General features: G+C 40.0%; 1 protein-coding gene across 1 annotated transcript in view; it reads right to left on the reverse strand.

Moving 5' to 3' along the window:
- Positions 1-17747, reverse strand: part of LOC139940297 (uncharacterized) — a 29781-nt gene extending 12034 nt beyond the window's left edge. The window contains exons 1-2 of the mRNA XM_071936488.1: positions 16960-17747; positions 1277-1412 (exon numbers count right to left, since the gene is read on the reverse strand). Coding sequence (XP_071792589.1) covers positions 1277-1412; positions 16960-17395 — 572 coding nt within the window. The 5' untranslated portion in view covers positions 17396-17747. The remainder of the gene's footprint in view (positions 1-1276; positions 1413-16959) is intronic.
- Positions 17748-18034: the final 287 nt, after the last annotated feature.

Here is an 18034-nt window from a genome sequence, read left to right on the forward strand (position 1 = left end):
GGGTCACTGGCAATAAACCGTGAACACTGTTTACACTTTCATGTAAAGGCCTACTTCATATAAAAAGGACATCGGGCATGCAACTTTTCAGCTGATTCTCTGGTTTTCTTGCAAATAGAAATTTGCATTTCTGAGACAAGTGTTCGTCATTAACCGGCAAGGCTAAATAGCAATGTGAACTTTCTTGATGTCATTCGTGCTTATATTGTGTTTATTTGGTACAAAATAAATATCTAACCAGTTCTCGAATCTGATTCATCGCTGCTGCCTGTAGACCTCTTTGAAAATAATATCTTTAATATAAAATAGAATTCCTTCTCCCAACTGAGGTAGTAAAGCAGTAGTTTCAACAACCAAGCCGACCCGTGTATTCTGATCAAATTAGGGTTGAATTTGGTCCATTTGCCCCGGGCCATATCTGGTGAAGACCCCGAATATTTCACGGACGATCACCTCCCGTTTGCTTGACTTGTTCCATGCGATGTAAAGTGTACAAGACATTAAGCTTCAACATTAACTGATAAAGGAGAATATCAGACGGTTCTATTTTCTCTATTCTGGATATATTTGTGTCAGTAAACCAGATATTTTCCCCTTCTTCTAATATATATTGAAGAAGACAAGATTGCGGATAGATAAAGTGGTTATACCGAGAGAGAGTGTTAAGGAAACTGTGAGTGCCATTGGCTCTGTGTGATATGCATCAAATTTCTTCTTATAACTCATTGATGGTCGTCATTTTGATAGCAAGTCAACATACATAAATATAGGCCAAAGAAAACGCAAGACATAGACTTATGTAGGCCCTATCATCATACTACCTTGATCGCTTTTGTAAAACCTCAACAGAAGAAATGGCTTGTAATTTGATGCATATCAAATATTAACAGATGTTTGAAACACTAGAATGAAAGAACACAGTTTGTTTGACCTTCAGGAAATAAGACCAGAAGACTAAGAGATGACTGCCTCGGCTGACTCTCATCAGGATCAAGCTGACTCGCATTGAGTGGTGTTGATTCTATTTGGGTCAATAACCACAAGAAAATATTTCGAGAATTTTCTTCTAACGATAATAATAGAGTTGTATTGGTCTGCGGTAAAACCGTGTGTATATCTTCTTGCTGGGTTGATTATGTTCTTTTGAGAACTTGTCTTGCAATCAACTGCCGCTCAGAAAATTTTAAGGTTCAGTTTTAACAAGGTTCAATTTCAACTTAATTTGTACAAGTTACGGAAGATTTTCAGAATCCTTGCTCCATTTTTATGCACCCACCTGTGTCGCCTCTTCTTTCGTTTCTTTTTCCCACCGGCCACCATACTGGAGGTCTGATTAGGGGGTGGGGATTGGCTGCTGTGCAAAAGCCCTGCGTGTCTGGTACCCATGTTGTCATCACTGCTCTCTGTTACATCTGAAATAGACAGAATACATATGTTTGTTTTAAAGACACAGGACACTATTGGTAATTGTCAAAGACACTATTGGTAATTGTCAAATACCAGTCTTCTCACTTGGTGTATCTCAACATATGCATGAAATAACAAACCTCTGAAAATTTGAGCTCAATCGGTCGTTGAAGATGCGAGATAATAATGAAAGAAAAAACACCCCTTGTCATACGAAGTTGTGTGCTTTCAGATGCTTGACTTCGAGACCTCAAGTTTTAAACCTGAGGTCTCGAAACCAAACTCGTGGAAAATTTCTTCTTTCTCGAAAACTACATTACTTCAGAGGAAGAGTTTCTCACAATGTTTTATACTATCAACCTCTCCCTATTACTCGTTACCCAAGAATGGTTTGATGCTAATAATTATTTTGAGTAATTACCAATAGTGTCCACTGCCTTTGATTACATGGCAAGTGGTCGGGACAAAAAAATAGTAAATGCTCACCTTGGATCTGGTATTGGAAGTTATACGTTTGGTAATTACTCTTAACATTAATGGCAGTTAAAACTAATACTTAATTTCGAAGTACAGCAGCTTTCGATAGTAATGCATTTTAAAAATCATTTCACTTTGGAGTAGTTCGGTTACGGAAAAATATATCAGTTTGTATTCACATTTGAATTTGAGGAGCGTTACTGACGGATTATTCTTCGTGTTGGCATTGCTCCGGATTTTGGGCGGTATCTCAAAATAGCGACCACCTTCTGAAATGAAACTTTCACAGGTACTTTTTACTATATGTTATTATTTATTTATATAGGATTAAAATCAAACGGCTCAAAAACCAAAGGCTTACATTCAATTTAATATACATTTGTTATATGTATGTTGTATCTGTGTGTTTTGTTCATTTGGTTTGTTGTTTAGTTTACTAAAGATTGATTAAATGACTGACTTATCAATGTGTAAGTAGTTACACAAACTATAACTGCTTATGGCCTGACGTGTCGAGCCTTCGGCAGACTTTTTCCCAAAGCTCAATTTAGCCTCGAGATCGGGTCATTTTGGTTGGTGAGCAGTGTGCAACAGCTAATTATATTTTCCCATTTTGTTTGTATTTAACTATATAAAAAAATCGTAACATTTGTTTTCTTTTCGCTATTTTTCATTGTCATTATTTGTTTTATGTATTTAACTTGTTTAGTTATTTATTTATTTGTTTGGGTTCCTTTCTAGGTTTGGAAAATCTCAAATTTCTCGGAATTACAGGATTTCTCACAGAACTAATTTTCTCAACGCGGTTTTCCTTCTCTGTTCTTAATGACTCTGGCCTCTCGATTTTGCAGTTGTTTTGTGTGGGCGATCCTTATTAGCGTCAGATCAAATGAAGACATTCATTCATCCGGTAATTACGCGAAACATGCATTAAGCATGAAACTATGAAACAATGTGCGTCAGCTAAAATACAACTAATGTTATTGTTTGACCTCTTGCTTCAAAAACTTACGTCACAAGCGGGTCATAACAACGAATATCATATTTGTTTGTATGATTTGTTACGCCAGTCTTGAAAGTGTTCAGTTTTAGAAAAACAGCCCGCTTGCAAATTTCTATCGTCCAAATGGACTGATGTTCGACCCCCTACCCCCCCCCCCTCCTACTACCCTGTACCGAATCAATTTTGGAGAAAAATGCGAGAAAATAACCTAATTTCATAATCAATTTTATTATCAACTCAATTTAACAGGTAATTTTACTTGTCGGCATGGACCCTTGCCGGAATTTGTTTGTGTGTTAAACCGTCTGGTAGATTAAAGGCAACTGCGTAACCTGTAAGTGAAGTCATGACCCACAAAAAGCATGGTGGCAGCCCCGCCCCTAAAGTCGACCCATTGTGTCTACGGAAGCTTCCGTCCTTAAAATAACATTGCTGCCGGTCCCCGTAATTGTAGTAGAGATGAGACCGTGCCTCGGTATTGTGTACCCGCCTCCGACTATCTCATTATTTTGTCTAGGCGTATATCTCAAATTTGTGATTCGATTAAGTGCCGCCAAAAGAAAGAGGTTGGTTAAAAAACAACACATGGAAGAAAAACTTGTTTTGATGAAAAATGTAATTATTCTAATGTGTGGATGTTTAAAAACAGAAAAACGGAGGGCTTTTAAAAAATAAAGACCGTTGTATACTGCTCGGCCCTGAACGAAGCCTAGAAAGGCTCTGCAAAGCGAATTTAGGTCGGCAGACCTATTTCTGAACAAGTTATGCCCCATGTTATTGAGTTAAGCCATTTAGACCTGCAGAAAAGGGGGTTATGCCATGGAAAATGCTACCATATATTTTGTTATCATTATCTAAGTAACACGCTGGTGACAATGTATCGGAGCAGCGGGTAGTATTGTGGTTGGTAAGCGTCAACTGGTGCACGATATTGTTGCGATTTAATAAAAGACCATCTCGGATAAACCTGAAGCCCACAGAAAAAGAAATGACTTCCAATTTTATTAATTTGTGAACCTTTTAAATTTCCGGCGGCCACGCTTGATCAAAGCTTTTTTTGTCAGGTCTCTTTTTACAACAGAGAAATTAACTCAAAAATGAGATGATTTCTTGACTTTTAAAGTCACGTGCATGTGATGGTGTCACCCGATTTTCATGAAAGGTCCCAATGCTTAAGTGGATGCATTGTCTCTTTTCGAGTTTGTATTTCTGTTTCTATCTGTGTATTATTCTGTTTTATTTCCTCCCTGCATATGTCCGCTACATTAGAGCACCAGTTCTAGTTCAAACTCCCAGCGGATATCCGATGTTTGTCACTTTAAGCCCTTGACTTTACTGGATCTTCTGCCTGCTTGGCTTGGCCTTAAAAGATGCAATGTGATCTCCATCCCCTGGGTCTGTATATAAAGGGAGTGTTTCGCGCAGTGGTAAAAACGCGTTATGGGGGTTTAACCGCACACAGACACCAAGATAATTTCCCTATATAAGAGAGAATTGCCACATTTGACTGCATCTTCCACACCGAAAGCACTTATAATTGTACGGCTGGACGGAGCTGGCTTTAATGCAGGGGGAGTAAGGAGAATACAGTTTGGGCAATGAAACAAGACATAACTCCCCCTGCATGACCGGGACTACTTACTAGCTAAGGTTCTGAATAGGAAACTATTCTACAGGCGGAAATGCTAATAACCTCAATTGACACGATGAACAAGAGTTAAAATAGGTTAATTTGATTGAGATCGCTGATATTACGTTCATATCTTGGCTGAAGATGGGCCCTGACAGGAAGGTACTCACATGTAATTTGATTAATATACATCAAATACTTCAGCAACACGGTACACAGAACCCCACGGTGCACAGTTGTTTAAAGACAACTTGCACAACTATTATATACATGTACAGCAAATAGACAGTCACACGTTACTGTTAACGGACAGTTTTCATCGACTTGTTTTCACTTTTCGGGGGGGATAATAATGCAGATGATGCATTTAGGCAAGAATCGAGCTAAGTATAAAGTGGAGAACAATTGATAGGTGACCCCCCCCCCACACTTTAGTCAAATTAAAATGAAAACACAGAAAATATAATAACAAGACAAACAACAAATACAGTTTTTATAGCTCCTATACGCACCGTTCGATATGTAGTTGTTATGTTTCTATAAGTTAAGTTTAGGGTTAGTGTGGTTCTTTTCCCTTTAAGATTCTGGATGATTTGTTGCCCGCTCTTTGATAAAAGTTTGATGAATTACAAATATTCTGAAATGATTAATACTCTGGAAATGTATTTAAATGATTGTTTGACTGCTACCTTTGATGCTTTAACAGATAAATGAAATAAACAGACAATGGTATAAAAGGCAAAAATATAATTGCAATCTAGTTTTGAACAAAAAAAAAACACGAAAAATAATATAGGTCAACCTGTACTCAAATTGTGGCGTTACCTTATACATCCATACATCAAGGACCAAACTATCCTTACAGCAATCGATCATTAACGTTATTTTCATCATGACATTGACCAAAAATATCTTCCGAAATCCAAAAGGAGTGAGTGAGAGCTTTTGACTCCCTTAAAAAGTCCATCTTAAGAATTACCTATATTTCTTCGTTCATCATACGGCTCAATTATTCCTCTTTACTGATTTGTACAAATGGTTAGCGGCAGAGTGAGAGCGACAGAGAGACAGATTTCTTATCCATCATGTCTTATTGTTTGTCTCAGATATAGTTCTGGTCGTGTGACGGGTGATTTGGTCATGCAGAAGCGATATAATTACACCACGATACACGGACAGCGATGCAATTTCAGCATATTATCATTTTTATAGCCCATGCAGTGATTGCCTTGACTGCTGTATTCCTTTTGATTTCTTCCTGCTTTCCTCTCCTCCGTGCTGACTCTTCCTCTCAACCCAACCACCCCCCCAGACATCTTTCAAAGACCACAGATTAGTCTGCAAGGGACCGAGAGCCCGGCACCAGACCACCCCTGACCTTGGCGATGTAAAAGATCCAAAATAATTTTGAAAGCAAGATGTTGTTCATTAGTATAGGTTTCCGGAGGGATGTGTGGTTTTCTTTGTTATTGCTCACGAACAAGAATAGGTCTATTCATCCACCATCGACACCCACCTACCACTTTCTTGTCTGTGCGATTCTCACTTTCTTCTTCTTCCCCTTTTTACGTTTTATACCAAAGTCCAAGGACTGCTTATTTCATTTTGCCTTTCATGGGGCTGGCTGATTTACCGCGGGGACGAGCATCAGCGACACATACCTCGCTCTCGCTCTTTTAACCGTTTATTTCCGACAAAAGGAGTCGACCTTGTGAGATTTCAACCAAACATTTTTCACGAAGAGTCACGGGTCTGTAATTGCTCGTTACAATAATGCGAAGAATGGCCGTTTCCCTAAAATTTCCCACTCTATAATGTGTATAATTCGCTCCCCTTAAATTCTTGCAAAACTGCTAACTCGATCAAGCCTGACTAGAGCACTTAGACAATTCAAGGAATGCATCACTTCCCCCAACACAAGGTGGCATTTGTTTCAGAAACACACGAATTTCTGTTCTTTTTTTCACCCAATACCTCAAGAAATGCATTGAATCTTTAATTGCAACACGTCAAAAGGCACTGCACAATACACATAATGTCTATACCTGCAATTCTGTGAGTACAAACACACGTGAAAACTTAATGAACTAAACGAATTACGACACCGGTCAATCTCGGTTCCGTCAATGAAAACAGGCTCCTTGGAAAGGTTTTCTAACTGGCGTCCTAATTGGTCAAAAGTTCGGCGCTCTAACGAAACACTCCGATTTTGACTGAATACGGTACACGGTTTCTCACAGTGTGTAGGCCAAACTTTCAACCAATCAGAGTGTCTTCTATAACCCATCATGTTATAGTGTCAACCAATCGGAGTGAGATCATCATGTGGGTTGTATAATGTGGAGGAAGGTCGGGTTGGTCCATGTACGCGTCTTGCCTCGTTTCGATTACATTGTGTTATGATGATGAAACACAAGATGGGTGCACCGCAGTACAGGTGTATTTGTGATTCCGCACTTTCAATTAGTTTGTGACCACTTTAGAAATGATCATCTTTACCAAGTAGGAGTATAGCTCCATGGTAGGAGGTATGGGATATAGAGGGAAGGAAACCAACCGCCTTACTGCTTGTTGTACGGTACTCATGACTGCCGAGCTTTTTACAAATGCAATCTATTGGGTGCGAAGAAAACATAGTTTTCGTACCCTCTGTTGGTGTAGTTACATTTTGTTCAAGTGTGTTCAGACGTCAAAAGCTGTAAACATGGCTTTGATAACCCTGTGCTTCCAGTCGTTCGTAGTTTGTATTTTACCATGAATTCATCGGATCAGCCCAAGTTGTGGTTATTTGTAAAACACGATCGTGTCCATGAAGCCACGATGTGTCATGTTGCATCGTGTAAATTGAAAACCTATTTGTGAAATTGAAATGTAGAAAATGATAGCCCTTCGGTGACATCTGTTCGAAAGTATCGGTAGACGACAACCACCCCGTGGACGGAAATAATAGTGCACTTGGCTAATTTTCAAGATGTCTACCGTTTCTAGCCTTGGGCTCTGTAACTGGCTAATCCCATGCGCAATGTTATTATACTCTAGATTAAGAAGTGTCGATCACACCTTCCCATTAGTATTCCTACGCCTTGTGAAAAAAGAAGGGCGGTCGCTACAAGGTATAAGAGTATGTAACTCCGGGTAATGGTGGCGTATACGGTTTCTCACGCACACGAAAACAAACATCTGAAGGCAAAGCTAATTCGATCATGTTATGAAATCAATAAGGTTGTTCACGAGGTATAAGAACGGTGTAAAAACGCCGAGTAAACTAGCCTTTTTAGTTCTAGCAAGTTGACCTGTGAAATTGAATTTATCAGGGCTTTTTCTGTCTCTCCGGCTCCGATGAAATTGTCTAACAGGATCTCAGCGCAATCAGCGTAATTGAATTTTTGGCTGCAGACTCTTCCCTCGGAGTTGCAGGAGCTAACAGAGCCATAATTAAACTAATCTCAGTATTACCGCTGGCTGGGAAATTTGATTTTGTGGGCGGGCAAGGATGTGTAATAATTGCTAAGTGAAAGTGGCCCTCCTGATCGGGTGTCCGGACCCTTTGGATTGGAACACTTGTACGATTAATTGAGTCAACACGTTGAGGAACGGCTTGAAAAGAGACTCTGAGATTACAAACGCAAACCTTGTCGCGTCTTACATGTACATGTTGTGTGTTAACACTAACTCGATTAATACTCGCAGGATCAGCGAATTCGCACTCACTCTAACTAACTGAACACTTTCCAGAGAGCTTGGGAGAAGGGAAAATAAAGAAAGCACTAACCTCTCTGGCCAATTGTTCTAGGAAGTGGGTTGATTCACACTGCGGATGGTGTTTTTACCTTCAGAGGTTAATGAAGTAATTTCGTCGCGTAAAGCGTATACGCTTATGTTCTATGGGTCGATATTGACAAGTACCGCCAGCGTCTGAAGCCGAATCTCGGCTATGTGCTGACAGTAAATGGCGCAACCTAATCAACAGATATGGTCGTCGTGCACACGACTCACTTTATATACCCGACAAGAACCACGCGGCCAATCTCGCATTATGGCCACTTGACTCCGGGAACTTGCACCGCGGCGGCCCTGCCCCGCTCCGAGGGCAGACACTTTACGGAATTGAAACATGTAAGCGTAATTTGATTCGCTTCGATCCGCCATGTTATTGAATTAAGACGGCGTGAAAGGTTCCTGAATAACCGCCGAACCAATCGGTGCGAAATTAATTCCAAATCCGATCGTGTGCTAGCACGCAATTCCCAATTCTAATCCATGTTACGGCAAGGATTTGTCGAACAGTGTAAGATAGCTAAGTGCAGGGCTGTATAGTGCAGACTACTAGTCCCAGACTATAATATCGGCCAGCCACACTTTTGCCTTTTTATTTATCTCCTGTTATATATCCACCCGGGCGTAGAATACCCTGGTGTCTCACACTGCCCTTAAACTGCCTCCATCTCCGAATCAATATTTGGTCAAATTAACGCATGGATTTCCCTTGTAGTTTTTGCTAGCACCATAACTTGATAAGGTAATCACACGCAACAACTCCCTGGCTTTTCCCGCGCCTCGAGCAGCAGCTCGCCAACAGAAAAGGGGAAAATATCGTTTATAAGGGGGTAAGGGCTATAGATCCCAATACGCAGATCCTAAACCCTCGGTACATGATCTATAACGCCACAGTGTTTCTAGCACATCGTATAAAAATGCAAATATGGCCGACTTTAGACGCGCCTCATGTAGCGGTCCCTTGCGGGGAGGAAACATTGCCCAGGCAGGCTGAGTAATGGTATTGAGTTTCATCAGTGGTAAAGTTTTTCCTGTAATCAGCTCATGGTTCGTGTTGGAAGGCTAGAAAACAGAGAAAGTAGCCTGATTTTAGCGAATGACGCGCCTGAAGGTAAAAGCATGGATTATTTCTTAGCGATGGAGAGTATACTTCCACACACACACACGACGCATGGTTTTACTGTCTTTACTATTACCTTGTAGTTTTTTCTTCTCTTCGCCTTCTCCCCGATGCTTATAATATTGGCAAAGATGTAGAATGCAATTCACACCGCAAGCTTTGTTGCGTTGCGCGCATTACCTGATTGCAAATATAGGGGCGTGGCGAGTGCGGTAGAGGCCACACATTTACACACATTTAAGCCGGGAGGTTTATTGTAGCAATTTATATACACTATCAACAAAGAAACATTTGGAAAACTTTCTTTTATGAATTTTTGTTGAGGAAGGTGAAGAATATTTATTGGTCTAATTAGTAATCAGAACATTTTGTATATGGTGATTAAGAATGCGTCATTATGAACAAAAAACAATTCAGAACTGTGTATGGCTTCTGTCGCCATTTCTAATTTCATGCGCCTATTTTGTTTTTCATTGAAATCATATTTTATGAAAGTACAGTACAAATCTCTCATTTTAATTTGTGTTACTTGACACTTAAGTGACAGTGTAGTAATAGCCTATACGTGTAAGGATTTACAGTTTTGTTGGTCGTGTTTATATAAATTAATTCATTACCAATACGGAAAGTTGATTTGAATTGAATTGAAGTAAAATCGATAGTTAATGCAAACAAGATTCGTCCATAAATTTTGCTATAAAAACATATGAAATATTAATATTCTTCAGTTTTAGTTCTACAGTAATAGCGGACCAGAAGTACTGGAACTATCCTGCCAGAAGTTAGAATCGTACAATCCCTTCAAAGCATCTGTACCTGGAATCAAATATATATACATCAAGATTGCTGTTTATACTCTGTAAAATTAAAGTCGTTTTTCAATTCAACTAAACGAAAGAGGCGAGCTGCCCTACATTGGCTGAACAGTCACATGGACAAGAATCCAATATGTGGCTTGGCGGTTCAAACACTGTTAAACATTTACTTGCCCGTTGAAGGTAATATTCTGCCAAAGTATTCAATCAATCGTTATTATTCGGTGTAGGGGATGAACTTAATTCACTTTCAGGCAATATTTGGACCCAAATACTGACTCCTTGGCTTCGATGATTGACGAGTATATTGAGGTATTTAGGGTGATTTGCCGTTCTACACAACCACTCTATATCCTGGGCCCAATTTCATTGAGCTGCTTAAAGCAGAAAATGATAATGGTGTGACACTGCTCTAGAATTGAAAAGGTCGTGGGTTCGAATTCCAAGCCTTCACTTGTTTGTTTTCACTGGACTCGGGAAAGTACAGAGTGCTACCATACATCGGTGTATATGGGTAAATACAAAAATAATATACTCTATCCCTGATGCAATTTTAACATATATACAGAAAATATTGCTTAACAATTTTAGAGTAGGATACGCGTCACAGCTTGTACATGTGACACGGTGTAGTTTAGCTGGTAACCTTATTCTGGTAAGCAGCATTTTATTGTGCTTATAGCTACTTTTTGTGCTTAAAGCAGCTCTGCTCTATGAAATTGTGCCCCTTTTGTGACCGCGCGGTCTTAGTGCATCGGACACTATTCTGATGCTGAGTCGTCAGGGTGTGGGTTCGAATCCCGGTTATGGAACTTCCTGCTACTGAAAATCATCGCTTAAACGATCACGCGACTATGTGTTACGTCACACCCCTTACCAAGTTCGGGTTAGCTTTTTGCAACTTAACAAAATCTAATTTAGTGAATTAAGTAACAATTAAACGGATAATATAAATAAAAAAATTATGTTTGTGTGTTAATCTCGTTTGTTTAAAAAACATTTAGTGATTTTAAAAGGAACCGTGTGGTTACAGTTTTTTGGGAATAGCGAATGCCCGTTTTCTTACTGTTTTTCACAGCGTCTTCCGCGTCTGTGTTTTCGATCCCATATCGTTACAAAGGCGTCTATCCTGCATGGGTATGTAAAATAGGTTTCAGTTGTGATGACAGGCAATTTGTAACGTTTATACGTAACGACAAATACCGTTTAAATATTGAAATAAATAAATCAAGAGGAATTCGCCAACAGCTGTGCGCAATTCTACAGCCTCGTGACTGTCAGTGCACTGTAAATAAGAGTTCGCTCATCATGTTAATTGATTGTTGGAGAAGCTGTCCCAGGCAGCATCACTTGAACAAGGTCTGCGTGCAGTGGATGAAACTTCATGTAAGTCTGTAACAAGTACAGCGTGTTCGTTAGCACACCCACTGCAATTAGACTTTGGTTTGTTGTACATGCACGGTTCACCAAATAACCCGCATCGTGGAGGTTTCTATTGGGTGTAATTAGCAAGATTACTTCGGCCATTTTGGGGCTGGGCACGAGGGCCGTGGAAAACGTTCATTCTCCCGGTCATGCGCGCTCTGCGCTGACACTCCCTCGCTCGTCATTTACATTGGGGAGTGAAAAGGCAATTGGTCACGCGAAGATAGTGCACTTCAACTTGAGGTAAACAGGGGGATAACTTTTTTGTGTTTGTGAGTCTGGCACAGTATCCTATGTCAGTGTTGCGTTGTGTAGTTTGAACAGCTGAATCGATGGGGTTGACAAACACTTTGGACAAGCGGATTTCATTTGCAGCTTCATGAACAAATCACTTCAGCTTATAACACGAATTAGCTGAAATATATTAAACGCAAATATACAGAGCTACCTCTTGTTACTGGGATTGTTTTAGAATGGACGTGGGTTTTTCACTCCCCGATCAATACAGCTGGGCAAACCATGCTAATTGATAGAGCAATTAACACTTTGGTGACGGCTTTCTTTGAGTGTTACCTTGATTATCTGTTTGTTGTTGTCTTTGTTTTTGTTTGTTGTGCTGTTAACGTGAGTGCCCTTCAACGTCAAACGAAGACGGATAACAAGGAAATGCGGTTGGCTTTAAATGTCTTGGAAAAAAAACCAGATACACCCTCGTCAATTTCCGTTCTTGAAGGTATCACTGCATCATTGGGTTAAGGAAGTAAATATTTCCTTGAATATATAAATGCAAAGATGTTATCTAATACGGCGTTAAAAGCTGCGAATAGTTCATGACAGCGAATAGTTCATGAACAGTGGTTCAGGATTTGACGGCTATTTTGCCATTTTTTTCAGAATTGAGAATTCGAAGTGAGAATTTTGTTTTGGGCCAATTTCATTAGCCACTTGCATTTCAGCAAGAAATAATACAGTTAACCGTGTCAGTTTACAAACGTTGCCAGATTAAATTCATTCACTATTATCAACCATGTACCTTTTAAAGATGACTTTAAGTGATTTTGCCTCTGACCTTTTTGGTCGTTCTTGAGCAAGGACATAATTTTATTTGCAAATTCGATGCTTCTGTCGGTCACACTTTTCTTCACAAATTGAATAATATATATGACACACCAACTGATCATCGAACGAGTTGCTTAAAAATGATAAACCCAAACGTTGTCTCCCCAAGATATATCTTGTTTCAAAAAAAGAGTGCACTCTCTGCAGGAATAAAATAAAATGTGACCGATAATAATGAAATAGGGGAGATTTTATTATTGGCCATTCCGTCGAGGAGCACTGGTCCATTTTGTGTGTCTGACACCTGCAAGCGGTAATTCCATCAGTCAGTAACCCGTGCACCACGGGTTCTCTGCCCGTGTGTGTACCGCGCAGTCTGCACCCTAGCTAGCTCTCCGTGGTCAGGCATTACGGCAAACAAGATTAGCCGTTTTACCGACACCAAAAAGTGTCCAATCTCGCGCGTGCATGTTTACTCTCAATTAGCCCGTTACACCTGAGGGTTATTCAGCTTCTTCTACACCACGTGCTGCCACAAGAATAAAAATGTATGTATTTTTTTTTATTGAGCGAGTTTTTATTTATGGCTTGTTCCGAGAGCAGAGACTTCAATTCCAGAGAAAACAGAATATTCCGTATGATACACTTGCGTGAGGCAGTTGGTGTATTTTATTAATGCTTAGTCACGCATTGAAGAATGACATGCGTTTAGAAGTGGGTACGGTTCGAGTAAAAAACTGTAAACAAGTTAAGAGAAGGTTTATAGCGCCAGTCTTAAAACTATGTCTCCTGAAGACACCTGGTGATTACGAATTATGTGGTCTGTTTTACAACTTAATCCAACAACTAAAAGCTTTTTGCTGTCCCCTCGGAAATGGAATGGGCAACATGGTTATTTCATTGATTTCATGGACGCCATTTTTTGTCACTTGGTTTATGACACCAAAGTGGGTCAAACTTACGCCGTCTTTGACTAAATATGCCGAGAAATAGTTTTGTGTACTATTTTGAAATAAAAAATTGCGTATGGATATAGGTCCATACCATCCACTTGACGTCAAGACTGCATGTAAAAACCTTATGGTGAAGCATCATGAAAGTGTGGAGCAAGTTATTTTATTTTCAGGTGTTGAAAACATGTAACAAATGCTACCATCAGTCTCAGATGAGTTTTGATCGCATGTCAATTAACACACGCGATAAAAAGTTATTCAACAAATTTGTAAAAAGTCACTGGACACTATTGGTAATTACTCAAAAATAAGTATTAACGAGCAATGGATAGTAACTTAGTTTGTGAGAAGGGGTAACTTCTCACTTAAATTTCCAAAGACTTTAAGGTCTTTTAGGCCTTTTTAAGCATCTTTCATTAATCTTTTACAAATTCGATGGACAATTGAGTCCAACAGATTTGTTGTTTTATGCATATGTTTGGATACACCAAGTGAGAGGTGTCAAGTGCCGTTCCATGTGAACATCGTACTAGGCCTATTGGAAAAGGTGCCAATATTTTTTGATTGACAGTTTTGTGGTCATATAGACATGGCTATTACTTTATCAATGACCCTTTTTCACGAAATCGGTTCAGTGAAAACAGCTTCATATTCTGATTTTGATACGTAGGCCTAGACCTATATATTTTTTGTCGCGGATTTGTGTTGCTTGTTTTGTTCCATTTTTGCAACAATCTAAAGAAGGAAGACCATATCCCTTGTCCTCCTCGGTTTTTATACAGATTAAAACTTTTTTTAAGCAAACACAAACCATCTGCCTGGCATATTGCATATACCATCCGAATAGGCTGACCTCTGAATCTCCTGGAATATAGTTACAAGTGACTGTACTTCGAAACCAATTTGTTGATTGGAAAAAAAGACCATTGTTCGCCGCTGCGCGGGGGTTAGCGGACGTATACGAATCGCCCCGTACACAGAGCAACCGTTGTACGTTTAATTAAACATTTTCTCCATTTATGCAATTATGTATACCTATTTAGTCCGACTGATTGATGAAAACGAGACCTCGGGTTTCTGGTAAAAGAAAACATGTCGTATCGGAGGTTTGGTGACAATAGTTTGCATTATCTGGTGTGTTTACAGTCGCCCACGGATGCTCTGTTAAGTCTTCCTGGCCTCACAGTTAGATTCCCGGACCCGGTGCTGTTCAGGGCATTGTTACGGCATTTGTTGTCCCGTTGTCCGTTCGATGCTAAATTAGCACCCAATTGTGGTCCCCAAAGAAGACATGTCCCCGTTTTTTGTGTGTACAGCACGGACTTTTTGATTTGGATTGTTATTTTGTTATGTTCATGTGGATGACAGATAAGATGATGTCCAAGGAATCGGAAGTGCTGATAGGGCTATCAGCTGAAATTACACGAGTTCTTGAAAGAGGGACATGTCTTTATTTGGGTCACAATGACTCCAGGTTGGTGGGAGATCAAAGTGATTGTCACCCGTTACTCTGTTGGCAAGTGACTGGCATGTTCACTCAACCGGGTTCCGGTCCACGTTTCTTTTTTACTGCAAAACAACCTCGGTCCGTATTCAATAATATAAATTCAGGAACAATAAATGTAATCAATCAGGAATAATAATAATATTAAACATTTCTAGCGCGCCATGTCTGTCAATGATGACACTCCTGGCGCAAGCAAATAAAAACTCTGCTAACACAAAGACAACAAAAAGTTAGATATCTTAGTCTTTCCGAAAAAGGGATGTTTTGAAATGTGTTTTGAAATGGGAACATATCCGCTTTTCTGAGTTGAAGTGGTACGTTGCTGTTCGAAAGAGATGACCCATTCTTTACAGTAATACCTCATGACACTATTCTCTGAATTAATTTTTGTTGACACTTTAAAGATTGGTAATATCGGAAATTGATTAGTTTCGATCTAAACCTCAAAGCAGATACAAGTGCCGTCAGAAACACTGTCAACGCCGGCAATCAGTATCTGATGGGGGTAATAAAAATACTATTGCTTATTTCGATTGCCATAGTGGAAAGTACGGTATGCGAAAATTCACAAAATTCCTCACAAAATATTCGTGATTTTCACTGAAATTGGACCACGTAAATGGACAATATTTCCAGAGGTTGGTTTGGTTTGTTTGATCTATAACACACTACATTTGGTGAGTTGTCTTCAAAAAAACACTGCAGAAGCGATCAGACACGTTCTTAAATGTTAGTACTATATTTTACCCGTCACAAGAACGATCATAGAGGCAAGCTTAAAGACACTGGACACCATTTGTTATTGCCAAAGACCAGTCTTCTCACTTGGTGTATCTCAACATATGCATTAAATAACAAACCTGTGAACATTTGAGCTCAATTGGTCGTCGGAGTTGCGAGATAATGACGAAGGAAAAACATCCTTGTCACACGAAGTTGTGTGCTTTCAGATGATTGATTTCGAGACCTCAAAATCTAATTCTGAGGTCACGAAATAAAATTTTAGGAAAATTACTTCTTTCTCGAAAACTACGGTACTTCAGAGTGAGCCGTTTCTCACAATTTGTTGTACTATCAACAGCTCTCCAAGTAAGTTTTTACCAAATAAGTTTTTATGCTAACAATTATTTTGTCTTTTTAAAATAACGCGCTGATTCCTGTTTGGCGTTTTGATCAGCATAATTATACAGGTTGTTAAAAATGTTTTGACGGTCTTTTATTCGAAACCTTATACACAATTTAATGTTTCATAGAAATCAACAAAGTAGTTAAGTGAAGGCCAATTCAAACGTAATCAGGACGTCTAACCTCTATGAAACCTTACTTTGTTTACATCTATCAACTACAATTGAAGATTGAAGAGTTGAACATTTCACTCATACTTTTGGACCAGTTGTAATTTATATTTTTAAGTGTAAAATTTACACGTATGTACCCCAAAAAACTTAAATGGAATTTTGGGTTTATATGTCAGAGTCACTCCTTAGTATGTCTGGTGCCCTATCGTGCTGGACAATGAAAAGAACAGTGTAAATTACCGGTACTGTTTTTAAGAAACCGGTTTGAAAAGCTTTGTGTTTTAATTGAGCCACCACACAGACCCTGGGCTTTGTCGATCATTAATTAACTGGAAGATTCCGTTATAGAAGTAGGTATTTTTTTTAGCATTTCCAATTTTTGATTATCGCATGCAGTCTTGAAAATCTTCCTCTGAATTGCATCCTTCCTCGGATTGAGGATATATCTTTTGGATTTATGTTTACTTGAAAATAACACTTCATCTTACCTGTGATATGGTGTCGTTCTTCACTTTGTGGCGGTGGCGAAGGTGGTGGGGGCATTGCAGCCGCCGAGACTAGCCTGTTGTGCATGGCAAGGGCCAGAGTTGCCGGCTCAAACATGGGTGGTTTGGCAAAGTACAGAGAGGCCGGGTGAAACCCAGGCAGGGAGGCCATAGCCTGTATATGGTGATGGGTCCTCATGATGTGAGCTGCCCGGAGCGAGTCGTGTCCCGCTACCACCGCACTTGGGTCGCACATCGAGTGCTCTGTCGTAGCTGTAGACCGGCCGAGTCCAAGCAGCTCGTGGATGGCGAACGGGGAGCGCTGTATCGGCGACGAGGCGAGGGAAGTAGCCACCGATGAGGCGACGACCAGGGGCCTGGGTGCCGATATATGCCCGTGTAGGTCCCCATGTCTCACTGCTATCGTCTCTCCCGTCATAGCTGTATCCAAAACGATGACTTCTTTCTACTAAATCTAAATCCAAGTCCAACAACAAAAGTTTCAATAGAGAGGGTATTGGATGGACCGCGTGCAGAGAAAAAGTTACCCCGGCGACTTCCGTTATCAAGTACTGACGGACTTCCACGTTCTGAAGTACAGAACTTCTGTATGCTGTCCTCGGTCAATTTATACGCTGATTACTCGACACCATTTGGTCCTTATCAGAGCAACGAGCTTGTATTGGGCGTATATGGCTTAAAGATGAACTCAAGTATAGCTTCACTCGCCCCCGACTTGCAAGACCCGACCCGTGTCAGTCGGCTCAATTTATATATGTGACAGGGAAAATGTATTTCGCCATGTAATCACCGACGACTGAAAACACTGTTGTTATAATTAGCTATTGTTTAATGAGTAAACGACCTTGCTGCCTCCCCCATCGTCATCATCATCACCATCATCAACATCATGACGGAATGCCATCAGAAGAACTCAGAAGCTGTCAATCATCCTGTAGCACCGACTCACTACCGCTGCAGGGAACCCGTGCGCCACATTGGTGACCAACCGATGATGGGTTAATTAATTAGGAGAATGGACTATACCGTTTGGATAATGCACGGACATGGAGGGTGC

This window comes from Asterias amurensis, chromosome 1, assembly GCF_032118995.1.
Source record: "Asterias amurensis chromosome 1, ASM3211899v1".
NCBI classification, from domain to species: Eukaryota; Metazoa; Echinodermata; class Asteroidea; order Forcipulatida; family Asteriidae; genus Asterias; species Asterias amurensis.